The sequence below is a fragment of the Mastacembelus armatus genome, chromosome 5 (assembly GCF_900324485.2).
Source record: "Mastacembelus armatus chromosome 5, fMasArm1.2, whole genome shotgun sequence".
Classification (NCBI taxonomy): domain Eukaryota; kingdom Metazoa; phylum Chordata; class Actinopteri; order Synbranchiformes; family Mastacembelidae; genus Mastacembelus; species Mastacembelus armatus.
In genome coordinates this window covers 2,033,797-2,049,097 of record NC_046637.1, presented here as the reverse complement: position 1 = coordinate 2,049,097, position 15,301 = coordinate 2,033,797, and the positions used below count along the sequence as shown (strand labels likewise).

The window sequence follows — 15,301 nt, the reverse complement described above, 5'->3', positions numbered from 1 at the left end:
TCTGTTTTTGATATTTATGTCCTGTTTGTGGTGTAAACTTCCTCTTGTCGTTCTCATCCATCACAGCATTAATGAAAAAGACACTTATGTCTGTGATTGTTTCGCTCAGAAAACACTGTTTTCATTTCCAAACCAGCAGTTTGAACAGGATCTGTTGTTCCTGCTCACCTACTTCCCTCATCCAACACATCAGGTCACGTTCCTCACAGGGACAGTTCCAGGCTGGAGGAGAGGCAGCTGAATATTTCTGATATTTTGGGCAGAGGAGACACTGATTTACTAACCAGGTTGTGATTTAATAAAACTTTTCATTAAATTGCTAATTAATTCATCAGTCTGTTTATTCTAATTGTGGTTTAGTTTTTATTTGTAATAGTTATTATCAGATTGTTTGTGGTTTTGTCATGTGGAAGTTGTTGGTGTTCACTGATGAAATCAGCTCTGGTGTGTGGGTGAGAACGACACAGACAGTAGTTTTTAATGTGTGAACTCGTCTGTGTGGGTGGATACAAATGTGGATTTCATGAGCACATCTTTGACTCAGGCGACGTGTTTTACAGTGTTTCAAGTGCTGAACACGACGCACTGACTCACCTGACTGTGTCTTTGCTCCTGCACTGTAGTTTGTTCTGGGACTGTCCCGCAGACACCTCTGGTTTTGATTTTTGTGCTCAGGTTTTCTCAGTTTGTGCAGACACAACTTCACCTCACTTCCTCCTCATCAAATTAACATCTGCTCTCTTCCACGCCTGTGTTCGCTTTGACCTTCTACACTTCTGCTGAAATTCAAATTTGTTCTTCCCTCTTCAACCTGTGAGACCACATCTCGTCTTCTACCAACACACTTTATGTTGTTTCCTTCCTGAAGCTTCACCACAAAGTTTTACTTCCTTAAACCTGATCAAATCAGAAAGACCTGTCAAATGCACAGAACCAAATTTGGCTGAGTGACAACTGAAGGACTAAAAATAGACTCTTTGAATTGCAGTGCAGACAATCCACTGGTTCCTAATGAAACAGAACAAAAGGAGCATTTAATCCCTTAAAATGCCCCAAAACTTAATCCCACAATAAATTCATATGAAGACGTCCAGTCTGCTCAGTTTGTGTCAGAAAAGTGTTTTAAATGCTTTTTCTGTGTAGTAGGAATGCATACGTGCACACACACACACACACACACACACACTGTGCAAACCGCATCACCACAACGATCAGCGGCTCCCCATCAGTCCACGTCACAGGAAATGATGTCGCCTCGTTCCTGTGCAGGTCAGCATGTTGAAGTGATCAGAGCCAGGAGCTGATCGTGTGCTGCGGCTCTTAATACGACCACTAATGTGAACTAATATCACTCATAGGTGTAAAACAGCTGCTGGAAACATCTGGGTATGTGCAGAATGATGGACGGTCGTGTCCGAGTCTTGTCAGTCACACCTCAGCAGAAACTGGACCTCTGACTGAAGAGCCTGGTTAGACAGACATCACTAGCACATATTAGATCACCTGCACACATCATGTGGTGTGAACGTTAAAATCCAGCAGTTTCCTTGGTGCAGTGTGAGCAGGGTATTTGCATTTTCCATAACCAGAAGCATTTTCTGAGACAACAGTAACAAACGTATGTATTTTCAGCAGGACACAGCTGTAGGATGCACAGGGACAATAAGTGTGTAAACCACTATGATCCCTCACTTAATATTAGTATGTTGAAGTGTAACTAAGTAAATAGAGAGGGCGTCCCTTCATTATAAAGCAGCAGTCGCTCCTAGGTTGTGTCCTGTTAGTGTTTTTTTAGTTTAGAGTTTAGTTTTATTGCATTTACTGAGCAGAACGGTTTAAATTAATGTCTTCAGGTTGTTTAAAACATGCTCCAACCGGAGTCTTTTCATTATAAACTGTTATCACTATGATAAGTCTCATGTTACTCCATGTATATTTGTTTAAATTATGTCTGTATGGTTTTGATACTGTGCAGTACTGATAATATGTAGTAATGACTCAGTGAAATCCAACCGGAGCAGGATGATTAAAGTATTTCACTGTCCCACATTTTGCTCTGAAGCTGCTGCGGCTCCTTTGTCAGGTTTCATTCATTTGGCTCGAGCGTTGTTGATCTAACCGTGGACTAGAGTCTATTTTCAGCAGCTGCTCTGCTGGTTCAGCTGCTCAGACATCGAGTCTGCTCTCAGAAAGACTCACAGTCATTCATTTCACCTTTTCACAGCTTCTCTAACAAGAGGCAGAATCAGCAATCAGAGCGTTGAACAAATAGTTTGGACGCGTCCTCCTCCTGACACACATGTACATTACACAGTGATATTAATATGAGGCAGTCCAGGGATGACTTATAGTTTTCATAGTCCTCGCCTTCCTTCTACCTCCCTCCTTCTCCTCTTGGTGATTTAGTGGTTTCCTGCACTTCACAGAAAGCCTCTGGCAGCTGCTCTGTCTCTACTGTGTGGTACATGCAGGTAAAGTCATGTGGTGAGTTTACAAGGTCTGAGTTGGAAAGAGCTGCTGTGGATCTTTCTCTGCCTCTGCCGTCACGAATTTAATTCAAATAAAAACGCTTTGCTTTTGAAATCAGGTTCTGCTTTTGTTTTCTTGAGACTAAAACATGTTTAGGCTTCAGTGACAGTGCCCTCTAGTGGCTGCAGTAATACAGCAGGTGATGTGCGTCCTTGAGTGTGCACAGGACCAACAAAACATAGACAAACAGCTCAGTTTCAGTTTCACAGGGAACCTTTAACCGACTGCTGTTTGCTTCCCAACAGTCCCTGTTATTTTTCCTTAGAAGCTTTTACCACGCATTTTTGTTAGTATGATGACAAAGCTCATAACCTTAACAAAGTTAGAAACTTAACTGAAACCATGTTTCCCTGAACCTAACCAAGTCGTTTCTGTCAGACTCAAACCAGACCCTAGACGAATATGTCAAACCAGCAGATTTTACAGTTTAATTTGTAGAACCTGTTTTATTAGAAAGTTGTAATTTCATCTCATGTTGTCCTCAGTAACACACACAAAGGCGAGTGCACTGAGTGGAACCAGCTCATTTGAAATCTGAAGTGAATCTCTTGTGTTAAAACTTTCTTTTTTTGCCTTTCAGTCGTCTGGAGAGTAAAGTGCAGATGTTGGAGTCTCAGCAGAGAGGAGAGCTGGAGGACATGAGGGAGGAGAAGAACAGACTTCAGGTACAGCCAATAAAAAAAACACCACCTGTATGTTTTACAGCCATAACTGCAGCAGGCATCTGTGGATTTATTAACTGTAATCTTTATGGATTTCATGTTTACAAAGCCAGACTCGTGAATGTACATTTTACAGAAATGTGTTCAGAAGATTTGAGGATTTATTTCACTGGTTCAAACAGCTTTGGTCTCAGCTGGATGACATAAAGATAAAACATCCAAACTCTGTGACCGCAAAGTCGAACTCACACAGTATGAAAAGTAAAACATAAATAGGAATAATTAAAACTCCTTCTCTTGGATGGATGAGTGTGGATGATTAAACAAATGGAAGAAACAGAGGCTGGTGATTGTCGTTATTAACCTGATGAGTTTTTCTCCCAGTCTGTCATCAGGACTCAGATGGCCGCCATCGAGTCCCTGGAGAAGCAGCTGAGAGTCGCCAGCAGCAACAACTCGGCCCTGCAGAGGCAGCAGGCTCAGCTGATGGAGTCAGTGCACACACTCATTAACATGGTGGCTAGTGCTACAGGTACACACACACACACACACACACACACACACGTTTCCATACTGTACGTTTGTCCATTCAGACTATACTGATTTGTTTGTTTGTGTGTGCAGGGTCCCCTCCCAGGGCCCAGCTGTGGAGGGACTGTGCTGATGTTTACAAGGCCGGTCAGTCCGTCAGCGGCATGTATCACATCTACCTTGGCAACAGGACTGAACCGGTGCAGGTAAAGTCCGACCTGCGGCCACGTCTTTAAAATCATTTGGTACACTCTGTGGATGCTGTTAAGGCTGAACTGAGCTGACACTCACCACAAATGTATCCCAGTGTTTCGGACTAAATATCCCAACATGGATATAATGGAGCTGTATTTTAACAACAGCAGTTAATACAGCAGGTTAATGGTGTTCTGCTGCATGTGCATGTGCCAGATGTGGTGCAGACATGACTTCACTGAACAGCTGTGGAGAAATTTACCTCCAGTCAGCAAAGTCAACCAGCGTGTTCCTCAGTTTAACAGGAGCATAAAGTCAGACACACTTTAACTTCTGATACTGAGGAGTCTCTGCCTCATGTTGCGTTTCCAGCGTTTCAGCAATAAACAGTTAAGTCAAACTGGAAGTTCACAGTTTCTCTTCATCATTGACTTTACATCTGATAATCACAATGCATTCCACTTGTCTTATAACATTAGTAGTTTATAGCTAAGTGTTATTCCAGGTAGTACCAGTTTGAGTGTAGACATATTCAGATTTATTCACCTTTGCTCTTGTGCTCGTCGGGGTCAAGTGGTTTTAAGTTGCTGTTCCAGCTGACGTAGATGATCCCCGACACTCTGACAGGCCCCTGGTGATTTCTCCACCTGCAGGTCTACTGTGACATGGAGACGAGCGGCGGCGGCTGGACGGTCTTCCAGCGGCGATTTAACGGCAGCGTGGACTTCCAGAGGAGCTGGAAGGAGTACAAAATGGTCAGTGTGTCTCGAGGGAGCGATCAATCAGAGTGAAGTTTAATATAAGACCTGTGAGTGTTTCATACCCGAACCTGACGTGCTCCCCTCCTGCAGGGCTTCGGGGACGTGTTAGGAGAGCACTGGCTGGGGAATGAGGTTTTGTACCTGCTGACCAGTCAGGGTCAGTACTCTCTGAGAGTGGAGGTCAGGGACTGGGAGGGAAACCCCGCCCACGCCCAGTACGACCGATTTTCACTGGCCAGTGAGAAGCAGCAGTACAGGTGACTAACTCTTCCACTCAGCTTCCAGTCCTGCAGCACAATTCAAAGTATCTGAAGGTTTTTTATTCACATATTTCTGTTTCAGCCCTTTTGAGAAGGACACATCTCCAACACTACCAAACAACTGAAACTGTGTTTTGATGTTGTGCTTCATCTACACTGCACCACCTTTAGCAGAACAGGTTCAACAGCATCAGTGTCACTGACTCAAAGTCTTTTTCACTACATTAAAAATTTGACTGGACAGAAGAAAACGTGTTTTTGAATCTCACTCTGACCTGCTGATGAGACTCAGTGTGTTTCTAAATTCTCCCAAATCTTCAGTATCAATAAAGACTAGAGTTGTTCATGTTGGCCTCACATTTTTGGATCTGTCACTGATTGAATTTATGGCAGAAATATCAAAAAGCTTCCTCAGGCTTAAGGGATTAAACTAGTTTTCACTGTTTTACTACATTTCAAAGGAAAATATTCTTTTCTTTTCTTACTCCACTACATTTATTTGTCATCTATAGTTTCTACATACTTTGCTGATTCCAGTTTTAGATACAAAAATATCTGATCAGTGTAGAAGATATGGATATGGAGGGCGTGTGGTGGTTAGCTCTGTCTCCTCATGGGAAGAAGGTTGTGGGTCTGAACCCAGGTGGACCCGGGGCCTTTCTGTGTGGAGTCTGCATGTTGTCCCTGTGTCTGTGTGGGTTTTCTCCTCCCACAGTCCAAACACATGCAGGTCAGGATTAGGGTCTGAACCCAGGTGGACCCGGGGCCTTTCTGTGTGGAGTCTGCATGTTGTCCCTGTGTCTGTGTGGGTTTTCTCCTCCCACAGTCCAAACACATGCAGGTCAGGATTAGGGTCTGAACCCAGGTGGACCCGGGGCCTTTCTGTGTGGAGTCTGCATGTTGTCCCTGTGTCTGTGTGGGTTTTCTCCTCCCACAGTCCAAACACATGCAGGTTAGGATTAGGGTCTGAACCCAGGTGGACCCGGGGCCTTTCTGTGTGGAGTCTGCATGTTGTCCCTGTGTCTGTGTGGGTTTTCTCCTGTCCGTAGGTGTCAGTCTGCAGCACAGACAGAAAAGAAACTACATTTATTCATACAGTTGAACTGTCCACTAAAAGGACTAACAGGCTCGATTCAGTCAGGTACCAGCCCGTCATCCCGTCTCTCCTCTGGCTCAGGTTGTATCTGCGGGGTTACACCGGGACAGCAGGGAGGCAGAGCAGCCTGGCCACACATGGGACCGGCTTCAGTACCCGAGACCAGGACAACGACAACTGCGACCACTGCAAATGTGCCCTGATGCTCACTGGAGGTAACGTATGTCCTGCCCGTCCTGCCTGAGCCGTCGTCCAGGTCAAATTTAACAGTTTCTGTCAGTAGGAAGACTAGGACTCAAATAGTCTAAGGAAATCTAAACCAAAGGCCTGAAACAAGTTTTCTTTGAATATGTGGTTTCATAGGGTGGAAACACAAAGATAAGAGTTTGATTCATGTAATAAAAGTTTTATTATAGAGTCATTAAATTATATCTCTCTTTCATAAATCACCACATATAAGAAAATTCACAATGATTCCAAAAATACATATTTTGTTGTTTTGAGGATCAGAATAAGTGTTATTCTCTCTAAGTCTGGTCTTTCAAACATCTGTCTCCATCACCCTCCAGCGCACTGCCCTTCACCCTGCGTTAACGCCAAGACAAACAGCTCTTTAGTTCCCCTCGATGGTGATCGGTGATTAACTTAATCGTTCCGGCAAAACCTCGAGATCTCTGAGGAAAAGTCTCCAGTGGTCACCATTCGTCATTTAGGAGTCATTAAAAATCACTGCAGTTTAGAGAGTGACAGGGTTGCCAAAGGAACAACGGAGGGAGGAAAAGAGACGACAAAAAACAGAAGCTCCTGAAATAAAAACTGAGAAGTGGACTCGGGTTTGTCAGTAATTAGGATTGTTTTATATTGAATTTCAGCATCAAACACTGAGGACGTTATTACATATTTTATAAATGCAACAGCAGCTGTAAATGAAACCCATACGGAGCAGATGTCCTTCTGTTCTTTAAGCTTAGCATGAACCAGAAGTTTCCTATTGTGATGTACAACATGTTGCAGCCTGTGTCATGTCAGGAGACTGTGCATGTGCAAGTGTTTGACTTTGTCATAGAGGAAGCAGGAGCATGTAGTGACCAACAGCAGCTCTACTGGTCTAAACCTTACCAAGCCTCAAACACTGACGTGGCACAGCTGCAGTGACAAATGATTCATTTTTGGTCTCTTGTGTATGAAGACATGTTGGTTGGTAACTAGAGACAGACATGAGAGACAAAGACACGAACAATGGAAAAGAAAGTCAGACACAAATGATAAATAAATGTCAGATATGAAGAAGGAAGCAGGAAATGTTGTGTGATGTCGATAATAGATCATCTGACTCATCACCGTTTGGGACCCTAATGAAGAAGGGCAGTGGAGATGAGGCAGGAGAGGAGAGCTAATGGGCCATTGAGTCTTTTTCTGGAGGGTTGTGGTTTTTCCACTGTAATTAATTTGCAATAACTTCAAACTCTCTCCCTCGTTGCTTTTTCCTCCTGCTCTTCCTTCTCCATCGCTGCTTCTTAACCTCCTTTTTCATTGCTCTTCTTTCATCTCTGTAATTCTTCCTCCTTCTTCCCTCTTTTCAAACCCCGATCTTGCTTTTTTGACCTTCATCCATTTCCTCTCTTTCCATTTCTTTCCCCCCATTCTTCCCTCTTCCTGCCACTCCATCTTTTCCTCCTGTCTACTTCCCTCTGTCTCCTCCTGCTCTGCCACACCTTCTCTCCACCAGGTTGGTGGTTTGACGCCTGTGGTTTCTCCAACCTCAATGGGATCTACTACTCTGTCGGGAATAACATCAGGAAGCTCAACGGCATCAAGTGGCACCACTTCCGAGGTCCCAGCTACTCCCTGCGTTCCACCTCCATGATGGTGCGACCCTACGACTTCTAACAACACGGGTCCTCCACCTATAGACTTCCAGTGTTATGGTGGTACAACCGTGTGGCTCCCAGCATTCCTTTAAAAAGCCTTTGTAATGATGTGAAACGTCTAAAAACAGAGCTCAGCTCTGGCATCATGATGGTACAACCCTACAATTTATAACGACCCCCTGATCCACAGTGGTGCCAACCTGGTTTACAGCTATGTTGTCATGAGCACCTGTCTGCTCCACCTTCATCCTCATGAAAGTCTTAAATGTCTCCTCTTTGGGATTTTGTTTTCACAACCCACCCTGGATCCGCAGGATCCACTGGATTACACTAGAAAATAACAGGTCGGTACGACTTTTCAGAGAACGTTCATGTTCTGTGGCCACAGTCTGTGGTGGAGTAAAACACAGAGAGGTTCCAGATGCGGCAGATGTTGAAATATGAAGACAGCATTGCAGAGATTGAGATTGTTGTGGCAGACGTTGTGAAACATCCTGATCATGTCCTCCTGTTTTTTGTCACATTAAAACCTTCCTCTCTGACATGATCAGGCTCTTTAAATAAATACGATGCTCACGAGCTCTGGAAATTTAACAACGTGGAGGTCAGTGGTGCAGAACGACAGATGGGATGTGTGATAGTTTTCCAATACAGGAGCAAAATAATATATGCAGTGGCACCAAGGATGGTATAAAGTATAAACTTGACCCTAGCTTCTGTTTTCCTTGACATTATGATGGTAACAAGGTGAAGAAGAATTATGGATATGTATATGTATGTGTATATGTATGTGGATAGGAAAAGCATAACTGGGTAAAATGTGCAATTTGGATGAGAGGTCAGCTCATTCCAATTGCTTTAAGTTTTTATAACACTAATGTTTACACATATTAATCAACAATTCTTTACTCAAATGTACGGTGAAAATGGTGCAGCTTCAGAAAGGCAGAAATACAGACTGTGATCGGTCTGGTGGCATTACTGAAGCCGGTATGGAGGAATCACATCAGGAGCCACAACCTCCAGCAGGATGTGATTTTCTCCTCCTGTGGTCTGGTCTTGTTGCAGCGGGGTGTCCGGGCTGCCCTGAGAGGGGACCCACAGGCTACTAAAAAAATAAATGTCCCTCCCAGGATCATGTTTTCTTCTTCAATACTCAAGGGCACCTGAAAACCACAAAGATGCTTGTGATTTATGGACATCTGAAATTCCTTAACAGCTGAGCGGACAAACACCAGAGCAACTTCCATTTTCTGTTTCATTTAAATCTAAATCTCTCTTGGGTGCTGCTAATTAAAGCAAAGAGACGCAGAGACCTGTACATTTTAAACTGAAGGACAAGCTACTATGAGACTTGCAGCCTGAGAGATGCTGGACATTCTGGTTTTAACTATTATTCTGGAAGAGAAACAATAATGGCAGCCAGACTGAATTTTTCATGGATAAGTCATCAGACTTTCATGCCATAGGCCAGAGGATGGACATGGCAACACTTTCTGCAGCCTCCAGTCTGCATTTCTAAACAATGGAGCAAACAAAGAGGAAACAAAGTCAGAAAATGGAAAGAACAAAATAATAAATAAAAGTCTAAGTCAACCTTTTGTTTGATTTACTCTGTCTGGTCTGGTCAGTGGAGTAACAAAGGAAAAAGAAATAAAAAAATGTCCACATAATGATGTCCTAGTTCTTAAGCTGAGAAATGTTGCTTTAATTATCGTCATAATCCAAACCGGCTTGTTGTTCCTCTGTGTCTTGTACTGAGCTTTGGTGTACATTCATACAAACCTTTAAATGAATTTAAATTTATGGGACATTTTTATCGTATCAATGCATTGGACTGTCATTGTGTTTTATCTGTTTGAAACACACAAAAAGATTGCAAAGAAAGAAGTGTCCTCAGCTTCTTCAGGTTGTTGACATTTAGCAGGTGGTTTTTAGTTTATTGGTATCAAATTGTGAAAACTGGACTGTGTGTGTGTGTGTTTGACAAAGAAGCGAGCCATCATCCGTCTTTGGTCAAAATAGTTTTTGTCATTTATCAACCAGCTTCAGAAAACTGTGTTTTCTTAGAACAAATAAAAGAAGCAGCGACACAATACTCTTATATTTACAACGTCTGATCAATAACTTCAGCCTGATTGATATTTAGGTCAAAGTTAACTCTTATTTACTAGAGAGTTCAGTGAAGGTTGAAACAAACTCACAGCATAAACTGCTCTCAGAGCCTCTTCACACAGAACATTAAAAGAGCTAAGAGCTGCCTCACCGCAAGATTTTATCCTGAACAGAACGACTGAGGGACCTGAGGGCTCGTCCTGGTTCATATTTGCAGCATGTTGGACAAATAGGGTTTTGCAAGACCATGAACTGCTTTAAAGACAAGTTAACCACTATTGGCAGGAGTTCTTGGAGTGATATCTATCTCTCCAACAAAGTAAATAAGTATATTTCACGACATATTGATTGAAAGGACAACATTCAGCTATTCTTTAGACAACACTGACGGTGATGAGGCTGATGTCGTGGTGATCCAGGTTTTCCATCCAACAATGATCAATTATTTCCCTTTATGTTGACAATACAGGTCTGTTTATGATGTTTTAAACAAGTCTGTCCTTCACCCTTATTAAAATGCACTTTATAAAAAGATAATGGTGACCTATGAGACAGATGGAGTTTATAGTTCAATCTTTGTTCTCACTGCTACGGCGTGTTGTGGTGAAGCTGTTCCAGGATACTGCTAACAGTAACAAATTACACTTTTCAGGTTCAAACTTGTCTTGTATTTACTGCATACGTATATTTGTACAATAAAATACGCTGATAAAACCCGTCTGAGCAGGTGTGGTTGGTCACTGACACAGCTGTCCGGCAGTTTGGAGGCGGGACAGGAAGAAGATTATATGTAAATTCAACATTTTACCTTATTTCATTAATATATTTTAATATAACACCTTTTTTATTTTTTACCACATTTATTGGAAGATTATAACTCATGATGTGTACAGATGTGTACATTCATGCAATGAGCAGGGATGCAGTGAAAGGTTGGTGTAGCCTTTTTTCATCATTTAGTTCTTTTAAAGTCAAAAAATGAGAAAATAAAGTATAGCTTGTTTCCATACATACGTATCCTATAGAAATGTCAGGTCGTCCATGAAGATGAATAAAAACCTCTAAAGGAAACTGACACCAGTTTGATAAAGTCATTTCAGTGCTGCTCTGCCTCCCTCTGATGTTCACTCTGTGTTAGTGCAATAGATTTAGTCTGTGGACACCAGGCTGCTGCTCTGAGGCTTTTCTTACCACAAGGGAGTGTAGAAGAAATACCCAGAGCCTCAACTGAAGTATAAATACTGACATACTGCATTACAAAAGTCAAATCTTTAAAATTTTAAGACAGTAAACAAAGTAGGTAAACATATTAAACATATCAAAATGGGGGAATTTAGGAACCACAGGTATCTGTATTTTTTATCTTTTACTGTTTAGTCTTTATTTGTCAAACCACCAGCAATATAATGAAGTGAAACATACAATATCTGTGTTCAAGTACAAATATAACATAACATGGAAGTACAGAAAGCTATAACAAATATTACAGTTACAGTACTATTACAGTGTGGAGGTACAGAACCCATAAAGATACAAATGGACCCTGATCCAGATTTTGTTCCAGGATTAATTTCTCACTGCGCATTTTCTTCCCATGACCTTAGTTCGCTTCTGATGGGATCAAGTTTGTCCCTCCGTGGCTGCAGTAAGTCTCTTCCGTTGTGGAAGTGTAGTTGCGCCGTGTTAGCTCTTTCTGTGAAGGTCGTGAGTCCAACCTGTGAGTATTCCCTAACATGGCCATAAATGAACCTTTAATTGAGTTAAGCATATAAGACGATGCATTTTCATACAAACATCTAGACCTGAATTCTTCTAACTTCTCAGGATTTTGACTCGTGTTTCACATTTTGTTGGATTGCTAACACTTAGCAGTCTCGGGCTAGCCAGCTAGCGTTAGCTCAATGCTAACCGCAAATAGCTTCTTCTTATTAGTTAAAACGAAAAGATGAGGTTAGATTTAAATGAATGTTTTCTGTCATTGTGCTGTTGGAGAGAAACGTTTGCACAGTGACGCAGTTTTTATTTGGCTAATTTGACCCTGAAACTTTCTTCCTGTTCGGGTTCCCTGAATTATAAAATTACTAATATTATTAGAAATGTATTAATGACATTCCCTGAACACTGTTTATATATTTATATATAATGTGTGGAACCACATTTTAAGTACAAGCACATACCACCCAGAGGTCACACCGTAGTTTGAGTGGTGACCTGCCCTCAGGAGCTAATTGATCAGATATCTACAGATATTATCAATTTATCTGATTGATTATTAAGAGTCAGTTGAATTTCTTTCTATGTATCTGAAGAGAAGAGGAGGTAAAAGTAAAACATGATGGTTTAATCTTAAAGAACATTTGTAAATTGCTTTGCACCTGATAAAATACATATCACACAACACACACAGTGTAGGATGAAAAAACTAAACTAGAATAAGATAATGTGACAGCACAGTTATAGTGCAGTGCTATAAAATGTTGTGCCTGTCATTGTTTCATTAAGAAGCAGCCTGTGTCTGAATGTTGAAATTAAAGAAAAAAGAAAAGCGATGGCTGATTTTGATGCAATGACTCAATATCGACTGTTTTTATGATTTCAAGTTTGGAGCTTTGTTGGTTCACTTTAAACGAGATGCTAAGATGTTTGGAAATCTCTTAAAGATAAGACGAAGCTTTGTTTGTCCAGCAAATAGAAATAGGAGGAAACATCAGCCTAAAAATTACTCATAATTGTCAAGTAGCTGCAGATTCACACACTGTTGTGGTTGTATATAAAAAACTGAATATGCTGTTTCATAAATGTATTGTGAGCTGATTTCTGTTTGACTGGTTTCTGTGACAGGTTCATAATAGTCCTGGCTCAGTCTTGAAAGCGTTAGGAGTTAATCCTCTCCCCGTCAGTTAAATTGTTGTAGGAAACAGCAGTTATGTCAGGAAGTGTGTTACCCAGTGATCTGGCATATTGAAAGATATTTGTTTTATATATTGACTGAGATTATTAGTTGATCAGAAGAAAATCATTTGCTATCTCAATCTCTAAAACTGAGAATTTTTATCTGACTGGGGCTGTAGAGTCATTCCTTGACTATCTAGTGTATTTGTGTCATGGGGATGCAAATGTTGACTAAACTAATTTTCCTCAGCATTAGATTAAGGTGTTTGTCTCTGTGCAGGTGATCCACTATGTCTCTGCCAAAGCCTGTGATGAGGGGGCTGCTGGGAAAGCGCCTGAGGTTTCACCTGCCCATCGCTTTCACTCTGGCTCTGGGAGCTGCAGTAGTGTTCAAGGTGACACGCGGCCAAAGATTTATTCTGATGGTGGTGATATAATGAGAGCTAATGTTTTAATCTTTTCAGAGCTAGTTTACACATCCTTCCAGTAAAAATGTCTGTATCACATCTCTGACGCATCTTTGCCATAAATTCACCCTCACAAACTGGCACACAGAAATGTCTTCAGCTATTTAGTTGATTTAACATCTTCTCTGAATCAGGTGAATTAATATATAAGCATCCCCTGTTGTTTTAGGTTTGACTTGAAACGGCAAAATAAACAGATTTGTCTTTTGTTCTCCACAGTATACAGTGACAGAGCCCAGGAAACAGGCATACGCTGATTTCTACAAGAAGTACGACGCTGTCAAAGAGTTCAACGCCATGAGGGAAGCTGGCGTCTTTGAGAGCGTGCGGCCCTCTGGGGAGTAAACCCACCGTGAGTCTTTTCATGTGTGAGGTTGGATTAATGGATCCAATTTTTTAATGGGACTAGAACACTGTCAAGCAACATGAAAAATACTGAAAATGGTCAATGTGACACACTGAGGTACAGACTGACCGTGAAGGACCAGTATTTCATTTCAACTCAGTAACAGTCCTTATTTATTCCCTTGTCTATTTTACAGCAACAAATAACAGAAACACCGTCCAGACACACAAGGTCTTTTGGTTAGGCTTTTAAATCAAAGTTAAAATGTCCAAACAGTTGTCCCAATAAACAAAATCACCAGGAAGAAACAAAACAAACAAGCTGTGAGAATCAGAATCGGCTCTATCGTCCAAGTATGTGGGAGCTCGAAGTGCTTCATAATCAAAAGAACTTAATAAGAAAAACATAGAAATAAGCTGTAATATAAATATACATATTGGAAATGTCTATAAAATGTACACAGTCATGTCAATATCGACATAAGTCTGTTTACTTGTATATGTTATGTGTTATAGTTATCTTGGTTTCCAGACCAGGTCGGTGTGATTGTAAATACAAAGTCACTGTTTGTGAATTCAGATAAGTGAGTTACAGGTTTTGCATTAGATGCACCAATTGTGTCAACATGGTAAAAACATTGGTCAATAGCAGCTTAGACAATTATAATCGGTTGATTATATATTGCAGCTCGTATCTTCTGAGTTTTTAGTTTGAAACTTTCACATTATAGTCATTAAAAGAGACTGTTAAATGTCCTTTGTTAATTGTTTCTTCCTATATACATGCTGGGTACAAAGGTACAATGAAGCAAAGGCTCCTATTTTTGAACACAAATACAAATGTTTTAGTTGGACAGGACAGGAAATAGTTTAATTAATGTGGTTTTGTGTTTTCTTCCTGCAGCTCTTCATCTCTGCCTTTCATTCCTGATCTCAAGATACTTCTTGTCCCCTTGGCTGTAATTTACTGATCAGATCATTAACATCTCTGTTATGTACCTCGAAAATAAACTATTCTGTTAATGTGAGAGCCCTTTTGTCTTCCTTCTCTTCTAGTGTTGAAATATCAGCCTGTTGTTTGCTCATAGTTAACATACAAGGAAGAAATTCATTTAATAATTTACACTACCTGGACATATCGAAATATCCACCAGACTCAAGTTAAACTTAACATGGGGCAGAAAATGGTTTTTCATAAGTTTTATTATATCTCCTGCAGCAGTGTCACCACCACCTACTGTCTTATTAGTGATTTTAACAAGGGCTTAACAACAACATACAAAAGACATGACATATTAAATTGGTATTCGAGAAGGGAAATGATAAACATTAAAGGAAAGTTCAGAGAATAAAAAACATGATTGTGTTTTCTATCCATGCAGCCCACAGGTGTCAGACTCCAGTCTTTCTGGTCCACTGTCCTGCTTATTTAACAGCTATCCCTGCACTCCTCCTGCTGATTACCTGGATCAGGTGTGTTCATGCAGTCAGAAGTTGCAGGGGCAGGACTGGACTCTGATACTCCTGACTGGGTCACCCTCTTTGTTTAGATCCATAAACAGACTCTGGACTTGGGG

At 41.2% G+C, this 15,301-nt stretch overlaps 2 protein-coding genes across 4 annotated transcripts in view; both read left to right on the top strand.

The window, feature by feature from the left end:
- The window catches only part of angpt4 (angiopoietin 4), a 41,722-nt gene extending 30,986 nt beyond the window's left edge, over positions 1 to 10,736 (top strand). The window contains 7 exon segments of the mRNA XM_026307775.2: positions 3,110 to 3,194; positions 3,576 to 3,723; positions 3,816 to 3,928; positions 4,571 to 4,672; positions 4,769 to 4,935; positions 6,116 to 6,249; positions 7,764 to 10,736. Of these exon segments, the coding sequence (XP_026163560.1) occupies positions 3,110 to 3,194; positions 3,576 to 3,723; positions 3,816 to 3,928; positions 4,571 to 4,672; positions 4,769 to 4,935; positions 6,116 to 6,249; positions 7,764 to 7,924 (910 nt within the window). The 3' untranslated portion in view covers positions 7,925 to 10,736.
- A 908-nt stretch (positions 10,737 to 11,644) lies between these two features.
- Positions 11,645 to 14,754, top strand: cox6c (cytochrome c oxidase subunit 6C). Of its 3 annotated transcripts, none has more exons than XM_026307169.1 (4): positions 11,645 to 11,737; positions 13,193 to 13,307; positions 13,599 to 13,731; positions 14,629 to 14,754. In XM_026307169.1, exons 2-3 carry the CDS (start codon positions 13,203 to 13,205, stop codon positions 13,722 to 13,724), a joined length of 231 nt encoding a protein of 76 aa, XP_026162954.1. In that variant the 5' UTR covers positions 11,645 to 11,737; positions 13,193 to 13,202; the 3' UTR covers positions 13,725 to 13,731; positions 14,629 to 14,754. The 3 variants fall into 3 exon arrangements, with proteins under 3 accessions (XP_026162954.1, XP_026162955.1, XP_033181120.1); XM_026307170.2 differs by lacking the exon at positions 14,629 to 14,754 and adding an exon at positions 13,922 to 14,608; XM_033325229.1 differs by lacking the exon at positions 11,645 to 11,737 and having other exon boundaries at positions 13,174 to 13,307.
- The last annotated feature ends 547 nt before the right edge of the window (positions 14,755 to 15,301 follow it).